Below are 21,993 nucleotides of genomic sequence, written 5' to 3'. Positions count from 1 at the left end.
TAAAAAAATTGTCAAACTGTTATTTATCAGCCTTAATGTCAAAACCTGTATGACTTTCTTCTGAAAGGAATACAAATGAAAAACATTTGAAAAATGTATTGATAGGGAGAATTGGTTTTAACCCAGCTCACAAAAACAATCTGAAAGGTTCATGCATGATACTTTTACAGAAAACTTCAAAGTACAAGACATTAATCTAAGTCAATTTGTTTTCTCTGAGTGAGTGCTTTATTAACAAAATGACACTATATAAGAAAAATAATTATATCTTTTTAACTTAGAAAACAACCGAAGGGCATTCTGTGTTGTGACTTCCATAACTGCGTCTGAAGATATTCCCTTAATCTTCGCAATGTATTCACAGCAGATCATTATGTTTCCAGGCTCATTTCTAATCTAGGGCAAAAATAAATAAATAAGATAAACATGGACAGTGAGCTTCAAAACATCTCAGTCATACAGAAAATCAGATTATAATAAAAGGTTAGGACTTACATGTTTGTCAATCCCCAAGGCTGGAGAATCTGTCTCAAGGCAAATGTGTTCCAGTGGAATCTGTCTGATCAATTTTGCTCTCTGCATTTGAAATATGGTAGTGAAAATAGTGTAAAATGATGTCAAACCTAACGTTTGTCACTGAAGTTACATATAGGTTTTAATAATACATAATTTCCGGTTCAAACAAACAATCATATGTACAAAATGTACTAATATTTGAAGTGAATGACATGTGACGTGGAACTGAGTCATTCTTTAAAATATGATTCAAGTCTTTATTGCATACTTATCTATGATTTTATGGCACACAAGCATGATGGTAATTAAATTAAATCCTTATATAACCTGCTCAGTTTTGCTGACAGCAGGCGGAAAGGAGAAGCAGAATCCAGCCTGAACCCCTTCCATAGCAACTGATGGCTTGCCGGCAAAGTTATGCAATAATGCTTGTCTAATCCCTAAAGACATAAAAGTAGAATTACTCAAGAAATTCAGCTGCATTTGTAAAGGTCACAGAGACATAATGATTTGTTATCTCTTACCTAGTTCTTTCATCGTGTCTATGGTAACCTTAGCTGCTGAGCGGGAATGTACATTCCTTTAAGATAAAAGAATGGACTGAGATATGAGCGTTAATGAAACTACAAAACTAACAGTCAGTTCAGGATGTACTATATATCCTGCAATACCAAGTAATAGTAAAAAGTAACAAACAATGTATCCATTTCTCAGCTGCTCTTATGATTTCCTGTTACTCTCCAATAGAAAGACCTGTTGCTACTCACACTGGCAAATCAAGTTCTTTAGCTATTTCAAGTTGTTTTATAAAGACTTTTATCTGCTCATCACGCTCTTGAGTAGTTCTTGCAAACCAGGGGGTGAAATCAAGACCAATCTGTGAAGAGAAAAAAAATAAAATAAATGCAAGCGTCATCACATTATGTAACAAGAAATAGGTGAACTACAATACTGACTCAAGATTTAAAATCAGCATTAGAAATTTGAGGCCTGGCTTCCCCAGTCTTGTATGATTTTCATACTTTTATTCATTTTATTTATTATTATTATCCCTAGACCAATGGTTCTCAACCTAGTAAATAACAATATTTAAAGGCTCCATAATTTTGTAAGGATTTGTAAAATAGTTTTTCTTTACAATTTCTACCTGATAAAATATGGAGTTAGAAGATTCTAATTAATTTAGATACTAGTTCTACAATAAAATACAATCAAATAATTTTAAATCATATTGATTACCCCTTGTAAGTTTGCTAAGGACTTCTTCTCTTTTTCTCATTTTATTTAATTAATTTCACATTCCTTAAATTGACCTCTACTTTCTATATAAAACGTATAATCAAAACAAGCTGTATGTTTTATTTTTGTTTGGTAAGTGTTATTTAAATACATTTAAAAAATGCAGAGCAATGTCTGTTAAAAAATTGTCTGAAAAAGACATGATCTTATTTTACCTCACCGACTGCAACAATATCAGCTCTGTACTTCTGGAACAAAGGAAGGAATGGCTCCAGGTCCTGTTAAAACAAAACTAATACTTTTGCACTAAAAGGTCACAACATAGCATATGAAGCAGGGTATCTTTCTATATCTTGTTTGGTTATATTCACCTGAATCCTGACACTATGCAAGTCTTGCCCTGATCCTTGAAGGGGATGAATGCCAAAACAAGGGAACACAAAGCCAGGATAGCTATATCAAAAACATTAAATATTAGTAAAGCTGCATGTGTCCATTTCTGTGTAAGCATACGTGATGTGTGTGTGTGTGTGTGTGTGTGTGTGTGTGCAGCTAGAACACTGTCATTCCAAAAGCCACAGGAAACTCCTCAGTGAGAATGTTCTCATACAAAGCTTACGTTTTTGACAGCAGAATAACTTTCTCAAACTCACTGGCTCCTTCTGTAACAGCCACAAGAGCTTTCACTCCAGCCTGAAATTACATTAGTTACACAAGTCATTGTTGGTCTTGTTTGTCAGCTTTTATTGATTTGTCTCTTAAGATTGACAAAACTTACTCTTTTAGCTCTCAAAAGGACGTCATCTATATCCTAGAAAAAAAAAAAAAACTTAAATATATAAACTAGATTCTGTGCAAATGATTTCTGTTTGGTATGACAACCTACCGCTTTGTCTGTATATAGTTTACATAAACACAGTGATACTGACAACATAGCTTACAAAAGTTTACATTTAATATTATATAATAACATTTATCTTTGTTGTTATTACTGTAACTTCATCCGGTCAAAAAGTGGCCTAATTTATAATAAGTACTTTACTGTGCAAATCAATAAGATCACTGAACTACCTGCTGAAAAACAACTTAAACCAGATGAGACAAGCAAACCTGCTGATGAGTTTGGTTTAGGTGGGTTTTTCTGTAAGTCTGTAGCACACATTAAAACGGTGATGGATCCGCTCATGATAAAGACATCGTTTTTATGGCTTAAAGATAAGGCTTTCGCAATTTCTTACCTGTGTAAACTCATCTGCTGACAAGTGACAGTGACAGTCAATGAACCCTCTAGCCATGATGTTAGTGTATATAAATATAATTTGAGCACGTTTCTGTTTAAATTTGTAAACAAAATGTGTTATTAAACCTCTTGTTTTCATGATCTCTACGGCATTTTCTGTCCGTTTCTTTTACTGTCTATGGTTCTGATTCTTCGCGATGGAGATCGGAACGTTTCTTCCGCTGTTGCTGATAGGGTTTGTTTCGTTGTAACACATTCTGCTTCCGTTTCCAGGATTTATTTTGAAAAAGAAGCGGCAGTCATGGAGGCAGACCGTGAGAGCGGGGCAGATTTTAGAGTAAATGTCAAGTCGAAAAAACACGTTCGTGAACAGCTTGAAAAGTATAAAGACTTATTTAAAAAGTTGCTCGATGGCCAATGCCACATTTCCGAGGAGGACAAAGCTAAATTGCTGCAAGAAATGGTTGTGGTAAGTCTAGTAGAAAAAAAACACGTCAGTTCAATTATTTGTGTTTATTATGTGTACGATGGTTTCACTGTGGCAACGCCATCTGTTTAACTTGTGGTATTTTTGTGGAAACCAAGTATTTGAGTTATTTATGACATCGATGATGATTTTTCATTCGTCTTTTTTTTTATAATTTAGAACTTTGAATTCACAGTGCAAGAAAATCTAGTTATTGGTGGCTTGTCCTGGGACGAGGTGTCAGAGGATTATTGTGAAGGTAAGTTACTGTCAGTTTTAGAGAACTCATTACACTTGCAAACCAAACCCAAGCCATAACATTATTAACCATTACTTTGTATGTTCAGACTATGACAGCACAATAAATGACATTCTGGATGAGAAAATAGTAGAGACTGCCTGCAAACGCAACTCTTACCCAAAGCAAATACGCAACCAGGTTGTACGATCATTAAGAGCAGAAAGGAAACTTCTGGTGAGACATGTTTATCATCATATATATATATATATATATATATATATATATATATATATACATATATATATATACATATATATATACATATACATATATATATACATATATATGTGTGTGTATATATGTATATATATATATATATATATATATATATATATATATATATATATATATACATATGTATATATATATATTTTTTTTCATTCATCCATACAGTATAAATAAATCACTAACAAATTTTGTATTCAATTATTAAAACCGTAAAATTACAAACTTCAGATATTAGAAAATATATTAGTCTTTATAGTATGTTATGTGCAGGTGCATCTCAATAAATCAGAATGCCGTGGAATAGTTAATTTATTTCAGTAATTCAACTCAAATTGTAAAACTCGTGTATTAAATAAATCCAATGCACAGAGACTGAAGTAGTTTAAGCCTTTGGTTCTTTTAATTTAAAACAAAAACCCACCAATTCATGATCTCAGCAAATTAGAATGGACTGAGGCTGGGGTCAAGGCATAGAGAAGGTGTCAAGGAATTTGGCAACAGTTGTCGTATTCCTCTTGTTAAGCCCCTCCTGAACCACCTACAACTTCAGAGGCACAGTGGTCAAAAGTCCTCTTTTCAGATGAGAGAAAGTTTTGTATTACATTTGGAATTCAAGGTCCTAGAGTCTGGAGGAAGGGTGGAGAAGCTCATAGCCCAATTTTCTTTTTGTTAAGTTTCCACAGTCTGTGAGGATTTGGGGTGCAATGTCATCCGCTGGTGTTGGTCCATTGTGTTTTTTGAAAACCAAGGTCACTGCACCCGTTTACCAATAAATTTTGGAGCACTTTATGCTTCCTTCTGCTGACCAGCTTTTTGAAGATGCTGATTTCATTTTCCAGCAGGATTTGGCACCTGCCCACAATGCCAAAAGCACCAAAAGTTGGTTAAATGACCATGATGTTGATGTGCTTGACTGGCCAGCAAACTCACCAGACCTGAACCACATAGATAATCTATAGGCTGTTGTCAAGAGGAAAATGAGAAACAAAAGACCAGAAAATGCAGATGTGCTGAAGGCCACTGTCAAAGAAACCTGGGCTTCCATACCACCTCAGCAGTGCCACAAACTGATCACCTCCATGCCACGCTGAATTGAAGCCCCTACCAAGTATTGAGTACATGTACAGTAATTGAACATACTTTACAGAAGGCCAACAATTCACTAAAAAGTTTTATTCTTTTTCTTATGAAGTAAGAAATTGTAGTTTGAGATGCACCTGTATGAAACAAATTATCTTTGGGAACACCTATCAGACAGAGTAAATTAATTATGACACTCTGACGAAGGCAAAATAGCCATAACACATAGGTGTGCGCTTGTCACCTGTTTTTAAAACTTATAGCCATGATGAAATAAAGGCTTTTTAAAACTTTTTGAATAAGATTCAAGTGCCGTGGACTATTATTATTTAACAAGTTGAACCATCCCTTGCACTCAAAGAGCACCGAGACAAGGAACCAATACCCTGTAAATCAGTTATTTTAAAGTTTTACATGTTCTACTCCTGGCCACCAGATGTCACAATATATGATGTCATTATTCTTTTAAGACTTACAAATTTTAGGTGTTCAATCTCTGGCCACTAGGTGTCATAATAAAACACTATTGTGTTTGCTGGAATAAAAAGTACACTGTTTTTTTTTTTCAGAGTACAGCTCAGTTTTTTTGAAGACCTAAATGTTGTTGCGTGAATGTAGCTTATATGCTTTTTACTGTTTATCCATTATTTTAGGGTTTGTATGAACAGACAGTGAAGCCACAAGACCTAAAACCAGACCCAGCTCAAGGTGTGTGCGCCTTTCTTTTCTTTGCAAAAGTACATAATTTGTAAAACTGTGCTTTATGCAGTGTTTGTTACTGGCACTTAAACATTTTTTTACAGACACTGCCATCAGAAATGTGTCAGCTGCTGCACCTGCAATGTTGAAACAAGCCAGTACAGTTATGAAGGTATAAATCAAGTTTAATTACTTTTATACAGTGCCTCTTGAATGCATGGTACTACATGCTTGTCCATTTTAGTGTCTTATAATTTTAAGTATACCAGTGAGATAAAAGTATCATTACCATAGTCAAAAAAGGATTTATATTTCTAAACATGCTCCATTTTCCATCATTCTGTTCAGTCTCTGAAAAGTCTGAAGCAGGCAGCCGAGGGCTTGCGTCAAGTACTTGACATGCAGCCTTCAGCGGAGTCGGTGGAGATCTACAGTGAAGTGTTTGGCAGCTCAGTAGGAGACGTCTATCCAGACATTCACCACAGGCTTCCCTCCACCATCAAAAGAGCTGCGTCTGATTCAGAATACAGTGCAGACTATGTACCTGCTCCAAAGACCATCCAAATGACTGATGCAAATTAATGTGTATATCTGTGTATGTATCATTTTGTATGGTAATAGAGAAGGGCAGTTGGGAGTATTGTATTGACACCTGTTATTAGATAAATGTTTTGTATGTTGATTTTTACCCATATCATGTAAATAAATATTCAAGAAATACTTTGTGCATATAGTTAAAAATGAAAAATAAGTGCTACATCAATTTCTTTTTCCATTACAATAAATTCCTTTTTTTGGAGAACTATTGTGCTGATGTGGTCCAGGTTCATACCACAAGGTGTTGTTGGTCTACCAGTACTGGTTTCCAAATACTGGCACTGAGCACATTTTAATTAAACAACTGATCCAATTAAACATGGACTAACAGGGTCCTTTTTATATCATAAGTAAACAATGATAAAAAAATTTCATCTTAACATTTACAAATATCTATAGGCCAATATCTTATAATTGCCAAAATTTGTTAAGTAAACTGATGGAAAAGAATATCGGGATTAAATTCTACTTCTGATAAACTTACTATAGGTGCATCATAATAAATTCGAATGTTGAGGAAAAGTTCATTTATTTCAGTAATTCAACTCAAATTGTGAAACTCATGTATTAAATAAATTATAAGCACACAGACTAAAGTAGTTTAAGTCTTTGGTTCTTTTAATTGTGATGATTTTGATTCACATATAAGAAAACCCCACCAATTCACGATCTCAACAAATTAGAATATGATGACATGCCAATCAGCTAATCAAGTCAAAACACCTGCAAAGGTTTCTGAGCCTTCAAAATGATCTCTGACAATCATTGACACCCTTCACAAGGTGTGTAAGTCACACAAATTCATTTGCAGATAAGCTGACTGTTCACAGAGTGATGTATCCAAGCATGTTAACAGAAATTTGAGTCAAACAAAAAAGTGCAAGAAAAAGATGCACAACCAACCGAGATAACCGCAGCCTTATGAGGATTGTCAAGCAAAATTGATTCAAGAATTTTAGTGAACTTCACAAGGAATGGACTGAGGCTGGGGTCAAGGCATCAAGAGCCACCACACACAGCTGTGTCAAGGAATTTGGCTACAGTTGTCGTATTCCTCTTGTTAAGCCACTCCTGTACCACAGAGAACGTCAGAGGTGTTTTACCTGGGCTAAGGAGAAAAAGAAATGGACTGTTGCCATTGGTCCAAAGTCCTTTTTTCAGATGAGACCAAGTTTTCTATTTCATTTGGAAACCAAGGTCCTAGAGTCTGGAGGAAGGGGGAGAAGCTCATAGCCTAACTTTCTTGAAGTCCAGTGTTAAATTTGCACAGTCTGTGTTGATTTGGGGTGCAATGACATCTCCTGGTGTTGGTCCATTGTGTTTTTTGAAAACTTCAAAAAGGTTAGGTCACTGCACCTGTTTACCAAGAAATTTTGGAGCTCTTCAGGCTTCCTTCTGCTGACCAGCTTTTTGAAGATGCTGATTTCATTTTTCATTAACCTGCCCAAACTGCCAAAAGCACCAAAAGTTGGTTAAATGACCATGGTGTTAATGTGCTTGATTGGCCAGCAAACTCACCAGACCTTTACCTCAGAGAGAATCTATTGTCAAGAGGAAGATGAGAAACAAGAGTTCAAAAAATACAGATGAACTGAAGACCACGGTCAAAGAAACCTGGGCTTCCATACCACCTCAGCAGTGCCACAAACTGATCACCTCCATGCCACGCTGAATTGAGGCAGTAATTAAAACAAAAAGAGCCCCTACCAAGTATTGAGTACATGTACAGTAAATGAACATACTTTCCAGAAGGCCAACAATTCACTAAAATTTTATTTTATTAATCTTATGAAGTATTCTAATGTGTTGAGATAGTGAATTTGTAGGTTTTTGTTAAATGTGAGCCAAAATTACCACATTAAAAGAACCAAAGACTTTAACTACTTCAGTCTGTGTGCAATGAATATAATACATGAGTTTCACAATTTGAGTTGAATTACTGAAATTAACTTTTCCTCGACATTCTAATTTATTGAAAAGCACCTTTATAGTGTCACTTTGAGCGCTAGACTAGAAATTGGCAAATTTTGAAACTGTCGAACATATCACCTTTTTATTTTAACCCACTTGATTTTACTCGAGGGCTTTCGTTGCCTGATTAAAAAAAAAGAAGTAACCATAATAAATAAATAAACAAACCTTCTGAAATCACCTTTTCAAAATGGAAAAGAGAGTAATTTCAAGGAATGACAGAAAAGCGTTAAAAATACAAAAATACTCATACCGCCTGAAGTTATTGGAGTTTTCGAGAGCACCACGTGACTTCAAAGAACATCCGCCGAAGGCATTTGCAAGAAATGCTACTGAGGGATGTTGACTGACAGTTTAAACATCCCTAACTATGCGCTAATTAAAACGTCATAATAGTTCGCCTTAACTTAGCATCAAATTTCGTGAACGGAAGTCTTCATTGTGCTCGTGCTCTTTTGCACCTGTCATGTCACTTTTCAGTGCGACAAGTAACTTTACACGAAGTGATGCTCCAGCTTTACGGTTATTTCGAAAGAGTGAGGTATGTTACTTATTTATTCTTGTTTCATTTTCTTGACATAATTACAAAATAGGATTATAACATAAACTACTAAATAAATGTGCCTAAATTCTAATATGCATTTTATAACTTATGCATTCAGATCTTTCTGCTTTGTGCCACCCAAAATTATTTTGTGGTTTAATCTTTGTGATTTGTTCTGTTGTAATGATATAATCCTGCAAATTAATGTTCAGGAAACAACATATCATAATAACCATAACATACATGTATGATTGTGATTCAGAGCTCTGATGATGAAGACAAAAGGTTGAAAAGAAGAGAAAAGAACCGAGTTGCTGCACAGAGGAGCCGTAAAAGACAAACTCAGAGAGCTGATGAGTTGCATGAGGTCCGAAGCTGCACATTATATAGAATATAAAATAAAATTGATTTCAGCATTTGTACTTTTTAGTAAATTTGCAGGTAGAATGATTATTGCCCCATGCAGACATGATGGCAATTTTAGGCAGACATTGGAAAATACTCATTGATGCATAAGACTGATGTGGTTTTTTTAATGTCCTGAAATGTTCTGTAACCAGGCATATGAATGTCTGGAACAGGAGAACAGCCTGCTGAGGAAAGAAGTCCAGCTTTTGTTAGAGGAACAGCAACGCTTGACAGATGCCCTCAAAGCCCATGAGCCTTTGTGCCCTGTCTTGAACTGTGGTATGACCTCAACATCAAGGTCCGCAGGCACAGTGTCACCTGAGTTTATGTCTAGATAGAGTCGCTTACATTTGATGCTCATGATGTCCAAATTTAAATTTAAGGATAAATTAAGTATGCTTGTAATCATGGAAGGTATTTATTCATACTAGCAGCATCCAATTATTTTTTTTTAATTCTGAAGTATTAACTTTTGTGTTCAGTATGCAGTATTTTCTGTCAACATACAAGTAAATTATTAATTCATGCTTGAAATTGCATTGTTATGTTCAGAATACAGGATCTTTGTAGTCATATGTTTGTTTTCCCAGGGTCAAGCCTCACGTGAATACGTCCACTATTTACTTTGATAGAGTCAATAACCACTAACAAAACCATCTGTTACACCACAGTTAGTTGGCTGTGAATGAACGACATGCGACAATGGACTTCTGCTTTATGAGAGCCAAAATCTGACCAAAATACCAGAGGTTAGTTTCAAAACTGTGACAGCAGGTTTATGTCTGCATAATATTATTAACCATAGCAGCTTAATTGAAATGTTAGTGTTACTTTTATGTCTGGCTTGATCATGTTTGCTGTTGGAGTGTATTGTAAGTATTAAAAAAATAAACAATTATTTTTTAAAAATCAGTCTTTGTGTTCACTCTGTGATGCAGATGCAGACTGTAATTACTCGAATTGAAGTGGTCATACAATTTCTATTAAAATGAGGTCACCAAATCAGAAAAAGGACCCGGATGTGTAGTTTTTTTCTCATTTGAGTTGAAACCATATCTGGGGGTGGTTGCGGTAAGATGGTGGTCCGATTTTTTTTTTTTTGAATGTATCACTTCCTTAAACCTCTGTGGACTTACCTTCCTAACCAGTGCAGGGTACACACTTCTACATTTCTCTTCCAGTTTTCTCTTCTCTTCTGAAAAGTCCTAGAGCTCAACATGAATCTGTTGACTTTCATTTTAAAACGTTAAAGCGAAAAAGCACTGTTATAGAATGTAACAAAAAAACAAAACAAAAAAAGATCATGAAACAGGTCATTTTAGTATGTTCATTATAATTGTTTATTCTAGCAGAAATGCAATTTTTCAGAAAGAGTATTTTTCACTAAATTTATGCAGCATGCAATTTTTGATTTTGGAGCAAGAGAGAGAGGTATTAATCGATTTTTTTTTTATTACATTAGTAGCACAAGTACATAAACATATCTTGGATGCAAGGATGTCTTGCAGTCAAAATGTTGAGAACCAGTGCTTTATAATCATACATACATATACATGTATTTAACAAATTAAATCATTTATGATTGGCAACTGTTATGTCAGCTTCAAAATTTACATATGTTTTTGTTTCCTTGGGAGCGATTTGGTGAAGTATTACAAAACATCTGCAACGTTTGCATCAATGAAATATTTGCCGCATCAAGACAAGCGGAAATTAGAGTCCAGTGCATGTCCTGCAACTCAGCGTATTTATTTTTATAACTGTAATAATAATAATATGTGGATAATGGATAAGCTGTCTTAAGCATTCTGGCTTTCTGTGTGTTTACTCTGCCAAAAACAATATCAAAACAATAGAAACCATCACAGAAATTCAAATGGTTTCCACTACAAATACCATTACAAACATTACAAAACATCAACTTTTAACTATTAAAAATGGTTTTCTGTAGTGCGTTTCAGGACATGTTCTGTTAGGATTTAATAGAAGGTGATAATAGAAGGTGTCCAATTACCAGTAGAAACCCACAGGGTCCATTACTGTTTCTAATACAACCAACACAATTCCCATCATAACCAATACAACCTCTACAAATGTTTTTTTTTTTGTTTTTTTGAGCAAGATACATAGAGCCTATGATGTCTTCTGGTTTGTGGCCCACAATTCTTTGATTGGTATGCCCTCTAGCGGATACATTACAAATCAGCTTGCATTAAATTAAAATGATATAATCTTTATATTTAGATATTTACAGTTAGACCTATATATTTTATAATAAATAGATTATATGTTTAATATGTACATCTACTGAAAACAGACATAGCTGCTTTAAATAATAATTAGCCTATAGTTAAAATAAATGTCGTTTTAATTATCTGTAGGCTAATGTAGACTTCATGAAAGCCATCGGTTTGTATATGACCAATATCATCGATATTTCTTCTAAAAGCCCAGGTTGTATCATAGCTGTAAATATCTCTTCTTGTCACACAAGAAAATAAAAGGAAGTAGAAGATTATCATAAACTGTTTAGCATTGCCTTTAAAGTGCATCTTTTGAAATCTGAATAGAGCAGCATGCAAATGCGCATTGTGAACTGGGAAATTAGGGGTGTGTCTTTAACAGAAAAAATAAAATAAAAAAAGAACTGTTATGGTAACTTTTCCTTCCTGATCTGTAAGTTCCTGGTAGACTGTAGGTGGTTGCCCTCGCATATCAAAACTCTTGGAAATCTTACAGGAACTTTAAAGAAGAATGTTGACCTTGAAGTTCCCATTCAACCTACACTTCCTTGAGCTCCCCCAAAGCAAAAAATAAAATAAAAAATAAATTTCCATTGTACAGTTTTGGCAGTGACAAATTGTTTTGCAAAGTTTGCTGCTTCAGTATATGTAAATTATTTTTTCCACATGTTTCTATGGTATACTGAAAGCAACAATAAGCATATAATACATTTTAAAGACCCTTACTGGCAAAAAAAATAATGAGTCAATATTTACAGTGTTGATCCTTGTTCTTCATAACCTCTGCAGTTCGCTCTGGCATGCTGGATATTAGCTTCTGGGCCAAATCCTGACTGATGGCGAACCATTCTTGCCTTATTAGTTCTTGGAGTTGAATCACAATTTGTGGGCTTTGGTTTCTCCATTCACCTTTCGAGGACTGACAACAGGTTCTCTATGGGATTGAGATCCGCAGAGTTACTTGCTCATGGATCGTTTGAAGAAGTCGCTCTTGTATAGGAAAATTTGGTACCATTCTTAATTCATGGCAGTGTTTTAGAGCAGTCCTTTGGTTGGAAAGCAGCGCCACACATGGATGGTCTCAGGATGCTTCACTGTTGGCATAACACAGGACTCATGGTAGCGTTCACCTATTCTTCTCCAAACAATCAATTTTCCAGTCGGAAGGGAGCTTCAGAGAAAATAACTTTATACCAGTTTTTCCTGCAGAATTTCAGTCTGTCCTTTGGGTTTTTCTTTGAGAGAAGTGGCACCTTTGCTGCCATTCTTGACACCAAGCCATTGTCCGAAAGTCTTGGCCTCACTGTGCATGCAGATGCTCTCACACTGACCTGTTGCTGTTCCCGAGCAAGCTCTGCACTGCTGGTGACATGATTCCATAGGAGTAGACAGTCCTGCCGCTTCCTGGACACTCTGGGACATCCTGAACACTTCTTCACTGCAGTCGAAACCTCTCTCCTTGAAGTTCTTGATGATTCAGTAAATGGTTCTTTCAGGTGCAATATTTTTTTTATCAATTTCCTTGCATTTTGAGGTCATTTTGATGCAAAGAGATAATGGCTGCACATGTTTCTTTGGAGGTAACCATTGCTAACAAGAACACAATGATTTGAAGTGTTCTTCCCTCCTTTTATAGAAATCAGTCTCTTACAATCTAATTAGTATGATAGTGATTTCACCTGACTTATTTAAAATGCATCTAATCACTCTACACAATAATCTAGAAACAATGTAAATGTACACCACAACAGCAGCAAACTTTGCAAAGTACAACATTTTTTCACTCCCAAAACTAATGGAATATGTATCATATGTATTTCATAGATTTGTGGATTTTTTTTAAAATCCCATGCTTATGTGTTTTTTGTCATTTTAATTAACCCCTAATAGTGTATTATAATGGCTAAATGAACACCTGCCAATCAAGTTCCATAGGCATATATGTCATCATAATTTTTTTTCCTTAATGAGTAAGGCATTCCAATGATCTTGTCGGTTAGGAATGCATTATATCAAAACTTTAAAATCATTATAATAATATTTAAAGGTTATGACATAGATGTTTCAAATAGCATTACAACACCCTATTTGACATCTGTAGATTCCATTTCAACACTTTTAATGCTTGCATCAGAGTGTGAAGTTTCCACTGATTGCATTTATTGCCAAGGGCTGTGACTATGTTGGCTCATATTCAGGCAGGGCAAAGTGCACTTGTGTTATGGTGAAAGTCAGGTCAAGATGTTAGGAATCTGGGTATTTTTTAAATCCATATTTAAGATTAGATTTAATAAAAGCTTATTTTATACATTTATAATTTTATATTATTTTAAATATATGTATATAAGTCCCATATTATGTATCCTGTATGCTAATCACATCGTTTCAAGGTGTAATCTGTATCTGATTGGATAGTTTTGATTGGAAATAGTGATTCATTGCAGTGGAAAACAAATGTGAACAAAGAGTGCTTAGTTCCCCGGTGATGATAATACAGTGTTTCATGTTTATGGGCTCTATAAGTTTTCAGAAAAGAGGTGGAAGTTTATCCGAAAAGTCATTTCTGAGAGTTTATTATCACATGTCTGACATCAGTCCACATCAGCAGCGATGAAGCAATGAGCAGCAACTTGGATTTGATTGCCCCATAAATATGTTTTTGTTTTTTTACTTTAAAGGATGTGTGCAAACAAATGACTCAAGTTCAAACTAAACTGGAGAATATGGCAAATAAAATTGCCAAATGTATTATGATTCATAGAAAGGGAGGAGTACCAAGGGATGATGGCACATCTATTTGTGTATTTTTTTTTAATTTATTTTTTTTTTTATCACAACTAAAAGCAGCCATGTTAAATTATTTCCTCTCAAAGTTCTCATAATTGTTAAAATGGTACTTTTAGTTCTTACTTTTAGAAATAGTTTTAAAGAGCAACCCAATGAGTTTGGTTGCAATTATTCAGAATTCTAAATATTTCCCAATATTTTTTTTCCCCCAAAAGGGAGTTACCAAAACTCAGGTATCGTCACTGCCAAGAGTTCTTCAGCAGCTTTGTTCTTTCGGAGGAATTTCAAGAGGCTTTTAAGATTATTATCTTCTGATGCAATTCCCACATTTAATCAGTTCCAAAACATAATAATAACACGTTCCCATGTATTAAATCCACCATCTTCAAAATAATCATTCAAATCAGCAGAAAATGCTGAATCATTGCTCTCTGGCAGCAGGAACTCGATCAACCTCAGGGTTACAATCAGCACGTCTCTCAGGTTATACATGTGCAGACTTGCCCTACCGCAAATTTCTCAGCACAACCATAAAAGGTGCTGGTTTTTGAGCACGTCATGTACACCTTAAAGAGTAACAGTGTTTTGGTGTTGCCTCATCTGAGGTAATCAGCTTGATTCGGTTGTATTTAATCACATCTGACTAGAATAAAACTGAATGACTCAATTGAAAGTGGTATAGCTTTTTAATAATAAAGTATCAAAAACAAACAGACAGTCAAAATTAAGCCATACATATGTCATATAAATTATTTTCTCGATCATGACTTTTGGTAGCAATTGCACCTGAACACTTTGACATGGACACCAATGAAGTGACTGATGAATTCTGGTTTAACCACAAATAGAAAGCATAGCTTCATTTTCAGTACACATTTAATGTCAATAGTACCACATTTTGTGGCATGCCTGTTTGAACAAACACACAAAAAAAAGCTACCTGACGCCTGCATCACTTAACTTTTCATTACATGACAGAACATTAAACTAAGCTCAAAAACATAAGGAAGAAGTATGTGAAAAGATTAGGGGTTTTCCTCGGTTTAGCAGAAATGAGTGATTTTTATACTTATTGTATTTATTACTTTCTGTAATATTAAGAAATGCAGTCACAGGGCCTGATCAGATGTCTTGTGGTATGTTTCTTCACTAACAACAACAGCATGGTGTGACACTAAAACTGCTTGACACATGATCTGAGACATAGTCAGATAATTAATATTCTTTACTTCATTCTTTTTTTCTTTAGGACAGGCCCAGCCAACAAAAATAGGTTCTAAGAACATCTGGCTAAAATTCTCTACGTTATTTCTGAATAAACTAAAAACAGATATGCAAATGTTAGAGAAAACATTAAGGCAAATCATGCTCTATTTAAACATTTGCAAACATTACTGGAACATTACTAAAAAAGTACAACTAAAACGTTTTAGAAAAAAAAAAGACATTACAAGATGATGTGAACATCAAATACATCTCCATTCTATTAACATAACTGGAAATTCATGCTTAACATTTCCAGAACATTAGCCAAAGTTCTGAGAACATTTCTTGTGAGCTGGGACTGTATAGGTTTGTGTATCTAGACAATTACAACACACAGCTAGAGTATATGAAAAACGTAACATCAAAAAAATAAGTATGTCCTTGCTAGTAGCACAAAAAAAACGTTTTTGTTCTTTTTTTTTACGGTAGGCTGGCAAACACAGACCTTCCTGATCACAGCATTGTAACAACAACATAGTCATAGGGTTGAGGTGATAGCAGACAGGCTTTCGGTGAAGAAGAGAAGTACTTCCTTGTAAGAAACGTGCGGGACACCTCGTCGTCTCAAAGTCCACTGTGGTCGACTTCCCTGTTATTTTATCTGTTTATTTAATGTGAGTTTCCTGTAATATATATATAGACCATGTCCTGAGAGATAAGTAGCAGCTTGAAATACTTCATGTGGCATGTTATGTGGACACTTAACAAGGCAGAGGCCAGAGATAAATATGTAACTAAACGACTTCATCACCCTGTATGTCTTGTCGGTAAGTGAAAAAGATACACGCAGATTACTACATTTGTTTCCTCTCACTAGAATAGTACTTGCTGTCAAACACACCGCCAGGGCTTCATTTAACCAACAAGATGATAAATAAATGAAATCATGTTGTTCTAGCATCAACATGACATCGGGCTTTGGTGCATACAAAAAGCATATCATGTTAAACATACATACAATTCCGAACACATTTAAATAAGAGAAGAACGCATCAAACGTCCTTCAACACTTTAGTGCTTTTAACAGTCTCTTTCAGTGTACATCAGACCGACCTTGACTGGCATCATGGCAGGCACCCGTCTTTAGTCCTTCATGACATGGGTGAACCTTCCAGCGTTCCTTAGCCAGGATTGCCGAGCCATTAGCTTCTTGCCTGTACAGTTTGTGATTTAGAGATGCCCACAGCTAGTTGGTATTGAGGTGTGCGTTGGTCCACTTGTGGTAAGATTCAGACCTTGCAGGGTGGTCTCTTTGATTTGCTGGATGAAGAGCTTCCTCTCGTCTTCAGGGGTCTGGCCGTTCTGAGCTCGGACGATACAGGTGGGCCTATGCAGGTTGAGCATGTAAACTAGCTGCTGCTTTTGGTTCTTCAGCTCCTCAATCTGGGCTTTCAACTCGGCATTGATGGACTCCAACTTCTCGGACTCCTGAGGATTTAAATAGTTAATATAAATAAATAATTTAAATAAAAATAAAATGTAAAAGAATATAATAAACTGCATTTATTATTTTTATTATTAAATGTATATAATATAATAAATATAACTACCTTTTGTAAATTGTCTGTTTTCTCTTTTTTCTTGTTTCGGCATTTTGCTGCTGCAATTTTGTTTCTTTCCCTTCTTCTTTTTCTCCTTTCACTCTCCTCTGGAATGACCTGAAATGAAAATATTTATCAGATATGTTCAGATATACCTACATTGCGTAATAAATATTGATTTCATGAAAGCAGAAACCGCCTAATGATTCTGAATTGGGTCCACAAGTGGATGAACAAGTGACTTGTGCAAGCATGGCTTTTCTGCATGCGTGTTACTCAATATAACGAATGTGAAATACAAGAAATCACATTTGATTCAATGTTCTAACTGTAAATGAGTGGTTCTCACCTCCCGCTTCATCACAGGTAGTTCAGTGGGACGTTCAGTGTTCATACACGCTCGGTCAGTGGTCAGGGTGCTCATGCCGTTGGACAGGCGTTTGTTCTGGATGGCGTAGCGCAGCTCCTCTTTCACTAATGGAGTGAAGTTGGTGAAGTCGTCCAGCGTGAGTGAGCCGGGCGGGGAGAGGCAGGGTACCAAAGCAGATGCACTGATCTCCAAGGAACCCAAACCAGGATGCTGAAGCATCATTACGAAATCTAAAACATTTGAAGCAAGAGTTTAATCATGGTCTTAATACGGAAATTGGATCATAGTAAACTTTCTGCAGTCAATTACGAACTCTTCAATCTAGTAAGTCATGTAATAAAAATTAAAAAATGCTACAGTGAAAAACTGTTTTAAATCTGAAAAAAAAAAACATGTAAATAAGTATATCAGAAATAAAAAGTATGAATGTACATAATTGTATTAGATATATGCATATGTTTAGGATTTATTAAAAACAATTTAGATTTGTATTCACAATTTATGGAGAAAATATATTTAATAAGGCAATAAATATACTGCCAAAATGTTTATATTTTATTATATTAATAATATAATAAATCCTCTTATGATTTAGTGAGTAAGAAGTATTTCCAAATCTAATTTAGTTTAGTAAATTAAATCATTATGGTGTATTGTCACCTTTATGGTGTTTTATGTATATAAAACCATCTTTATGTGGTTCTTGTTTGTAAACAGTTGCTAGAAAGTTACTTTGTCATGAGCTTAAAATGTAGTCATCTAGCCTTACATTTTACCACATGCCTACATTTTACAATGATTTTACATTTCAGATTTTAATATTTTAAATACGTTAATATATTCAAATAATACAATGTAATGACATGTACACTGTGCTATTACATAATGTCATCATCACAATATATTATTTTAAGGTATTCTTTAGGTTCTGGGAACATTTGTCTGTCTGTCTGTCTAATATATATATATATATATATATATATATATATATATATATATATATATATATATATATATATAGCATATGCATTGAAGTTACATAAAACTTATCTTATATAGAATATATATCAGACAAATGTTTTATTCATTAATTTAAATATTATGCGATTAAATTCAACTACTCGAATTATTTGTTAAAATATAGCCTACGTTCTGCTTGTATGAACTGTAGGTATCAGTATAATCCGGTAAAACCATCATCTTCAAGTGTTTATTAAACTCTAATCTGGTTACCATTAAATCTCTTTGTGAGTAGTTAAAGTAAACTGTATTTGTCGTAAATATTTTTTTACAGTCGGCTCTAACGATTCGCCAAAAGAACCACATAAAATGATCAGTTATCCAGATATTTCAACATACATTACAGCAACCCAGTTCCGCACATTTTGTAACTAGAGGACTTGGACTATGAAGAGAGAACAATTAAATTAAATAAATAATAATAATTTAAAAAAAACTATATGAATATAAACAGCATAAAAGATTAAATCAGCTTAAATAAGTACAATCGCTTGACCCAAAAACACAACTGCTGTATCGAAATCAGTCACTGGTTGTGTTTATTGAATATAACATAGCGTAGACATTTTCCAGTGTGTTCTAGAACCCCATAAATAACAAGCGAAACAATGTTGTCACTCACCTTGTTTTGACTGAATAAACGCGTGTTGTGATGCTCTCCTCTGACTGGAGTGTTCTCGCGCTCAGCTGGTAAAGTTACAGTTGTCGCCGGCTCGTTGCATCACCCCTTTATATGGCTGAAGGACGTGAACTAGCTACTACGGAGGGGCGGGGCGAGTGACGTCACCCTATTTATAGTATTTAGAACGCTGTCTTTGCGATGATGCAATCAGGCAACCCTCTGTGCGCACCATAACTGGGCAAGCTCAGAACCCCGCCCTCCCCGAACTGTGGAGGAATCGAAGTCGTAGCTGACATGTTAACCTAATAAGCAAATAAAGACATACCCGTGTAATGACATGGGATCTCTGGTATGCTCTAGTGTAACGTACTAAATAGTTGTGAGGGGAAAAAAATACATGGGAGAGGAGAGACAGACCGTCTAGTTGGTCAGAATTTGAACAGAAAATGACTCTCACTCTGTTAAACACACTCATATTTTGTCTTTAAAGGAGAATTGTATGAAGATGGAGAGATGATCCCAAGGTCAGTGTGATGCTGTCTTTTATTTAGTCTATTTAGACTATTAAAGTCCATGAATGCTGGGTTAAATACAACCCAGCTTTGGGTAAAATATGGACAAACCCAGCTATTGGGTTGTTTTGACCCAATGGTTGGGTTAAAAACCCAGAAAGTTGGGTTAAACATTTATACATAGTACATTTATACAAATACAGCGCTGAGTTGTATTTAAACCAGTGTTTTTTAGAGTGGGATCATTTGGTTTTGCACATCCAATGTTCTCACCATTAATTAACGTCCCGTTAATGTCCAGTAATCTATGATTTACACTTGAGTTTTCAGAGGTTGATTTGATTTTCTTTGTCAGTAATTAAATTCAAAGATTGAAATATATCAGTGTAACTTTGGCACCACTTTGATTTTAAGAGCGCATATTTGCAATTTTAGTTTGTGTTAGTTGTTTTAGTTAGTTTTTTGTGTGTTCAAAAATATATTATTTAAGGTTGTACATTTAATTGCCGCATGCAAGTTTAGACTTTAATCTATTATAACTTGTATTAGACTATTTTAAAACTTTTCTGATATCCTGGTTTATCTGTGGGGTCAAATTAGTGTTAATCTGGTGAATATGAGTAGTTGTTTTTTTAGTAGTGTTTTTCCATTAATGTTGCATTTAATTTCCATTGTTAAAACAGATGGAGTTGTTTTAGGACAGGCAGGATTTTTTATTTTTTTATTTTTTTTATCTTTGTAATATTAAAATAAATTACCAAAAAAAAATAAAGAAGACACACACACACACTCACTCATGTTTGTTTCTCTGAATTGTGGGGACTTTCCATAGACTTATATTACTTTTATACTGTGCCAACAATATCCCCTAACCCTAAACCTACCCCTTACAGAAAACCTGTTTGCATTGTTACACTTTCAGTTATATCATTTACTATTTTTTCCCCACGTGGGAACCACAATGTTGAAAAATTTAAAGGTTTTACTATCCTTGTGGAGACATTTGATCCAAACAACGTAGCCTAAACAAATACACACATATAATCAACAAATAATTTGCCATAGAAATCTACTGAATAATCAGATAAAGAAAAAGGTGATGAAGCAAATGTTAGAGTTCGTATTTACTTTGATTTGTGGTGGATGATGTTCAGTGGGATGATTTGAAGTGATTTCAGGGAGTGGGCAGTCGGCAGTGTCTGCATTCCTCTACTGGATGTGAAGCACTGCTCTCTTCCTCCAGTTGGGTCATTACACACCCCGGTACAAGCTCTTACCTCTGTGTTCTGGAAATTTCCAATGATCTCTCTTTACCAGTCCTGGTGCAATCACTACTAAAACACTCCCTTATTACAAGCAATTATGCTTGTACACATAATAGTGTAACTAAGGAGCCATGTCTAAACATGACACACAAACTAAACATGGCAATATTTATTTTTCCCAATAGAAATGATGGCCGTCGGGCTTAATGAATCTGAGTTTTGAATAAGTTCCATTTGACTCATAGCAAAGGCTTGAATATGAACTAGTTTAAAGTGAATTTACTTTTGACATCCATCGATATATAAGTTTTTATATGAGAGAATTACATGTTTATTTTTTTATTTTATAATATATATATTCATAATATATCGCATTTCATGTGGTTTCTGATTTTGCCCTTTTTGGTTTATTTTTCTTTGTTTAGTTTTTCCTAAAACTCAAAGAGATACATTTAAAAAATGATAAGTGAATTTGTTGCCTTTTCCTGATTTGATATCTGCTGATAAAAGATATGAATAAAAAAAAAATGAGGTTGCAGTCTGGCCTCAAAAAGACTTTTAAACTAAGTAAAACCATTTTTATATCAACAAATTTGTTGTTGTTTTATTTTTTTTATGAAAAGTAGTTTGGTAGGTTATAAAATTGTGAAACAGTCTCTGCGTCTCTGTATGTGAATTTTTTGATTCACGGTTGTATGATTCTGTATTACAGTTTTTTTTTTTTATCATTGTATAGGATCAGACATATGTAATATTATTTCTGGTTGTCAAGCGTTAGGGAAAAATGTCCATAGTTAATGTGATGAATTACTGTACACATGTGCTTATTCTGCTGGACAGCTGTGTGAACTTGACGGGCACGGACTTCAAACATTTTATATCAACTTGATACTACTTGGTTAAAAGTCATAAAAATGACTTCAAAAGGGAAGTTGGTTTCTTGAAATGGTCTCGTATATATTTTTTGTTGGCAGATGTATAGCTTGGTTTGATTTTAAGTGGTCCAACGCAATTAAACACATTCATATATGTCTACAAATTAAGAGAAATAATATCTTATTAAATATTTTAATTTAAG

The 21,993-nt window shown here is 34.7% G+C and overlaps 4 protein-coding genes across 4 annotated transcripts; 2 read left to right on the top strand and 2 right to left on the bottom strand.

The window, feature by feature from the left end:
- Nucleotides 1-11: 11 nt before the first annotated feature.
- Nucleotides 12-3,212, bottom strand: LOC113120735 (putative deoxyribonuclease tatdn3). The gene is made up of 10 exons (XM_026290748.1): nucleotides 2,994-3,212; nucleotides 2,534-2,566; nucleotides 2,375-2,448; nucleotides 2,127-2,208; nucleotides 1,971-2,033; nucleotides 1,284-1,393; nucleotides 1,041-1,096; nucleotides 844-956; nucleotides 496-576; nucleotides 12-396 (listed from the first exon to the last, which is right to left on the bottom strand). Exons 1-10 carry the CDS (start codon nucleotides 3,132-3,134, stop codon nucleotides 232-234), a joined length of 918 nt encoding a protein of 305 aa, XP_026146533.1. The 5' UTR covers nucleotides 3,135-3,212; the 3' UTR covers nucleotides 12-231.
- A 69-nt stretch (nucleotides 3,213-3,281) lies between these two features.
- nsl1 (NSL1 component of MIS12 kinetochore complex) lies at nucleotides 3,282-6,571 on the top strand. Its single transcript, XM_026290749.1, has 6 exons — nucleotides 3,282-3,464; nucleotides 3,642-3,720; nucleotides 3,809-3,936; nucleotides 5,724-5,778; nucleotides 5,874-5,941; nucleotides 6,118-6,571. Exons 1-6 carry the CDS (start codon nucleotides 3,297-3,299, stop codon nucleotides 6,349-6,351), a joined length of 732 nt encoding a protein of 243 aa, XP_026146534.1. The 5' UTR covers nucleotides 3,282-3,296; the 3' UTR covers nucleotides 6,352-6,571.
- A 2,061-nt stretch (nucleotides 6,572-8,632) lies between these two features.
- batf3 (basic leucine zipper transcription factor, ATF-like 3) lies at nucleotides 8,633-10,155 on the top strand. The gene is made up of 3 exons (XM_026290750.1): nucleotides 8,633-8,878; nucleotides 9,144-9,248; nucleotides 9,442-10,155. Exons 1-3 carry the CDS (start codon nucleotides 8,804-8,806, stop codon nucleotides 9,625-9,627), a joined length of 366 nt encoding a protein of 121 aa, XP_026146535.1. The 5' UTR covers nucleotides 8,633-8,803; the 3' UTR covers nucleotides 9,628-10,155.
- A 4,833-nt stretch (nucleotides 10,156-14,988) lies between these two features.
- Nucleotides 14,989-19,274, bottom strand: atf3 (activating transcription factor 3). Its single transcript, XM_026290747.1, has 4 exons — nucleotides 19,139-19,274; nucleotides 17,476-17,726; nucleotides 17,136-17,243; nucleotides 14,989-17,013 (listed from the first exon to the last, which is right to left on the bottom strand). Exons 2-4 carry the CDS (start codon nucleotides 17,716-17,718, stop codon nucleotides 16,756-16,758), a joined length of 609 nt encoding a protein of 202 aa, XP_026146532.1. The 5' UTR covers nucleotides 17,719-17,726; nucleotides 19,139-19,274; the 3' UTR covers nucleotides 14,989-16,755.
- Between the last annotated feature and the right edge of the window lie 2,719 nt (nucleotides 19,275-21,993).

This window comes from Carassius auratus, chromosome 20 (assembly GCF_003368295.1).
Source record: "Carassius auratus strain Wakin chromosome 20, ASM336829v1, whole genome shotgun sequence".
In the NCBI taxonomy this organism is placed as follows: Eukaryota; Metazoa; Chordata; class Actinopteri; order Cypriniformes; family Cyprinidae; genus Carassius; species Carassius auratus.
The sequence above is the reverse complement of the archived record's forward strand: the minus strand, read 5'-3'. Positions and strand labels throughout refer to the sequence as shown.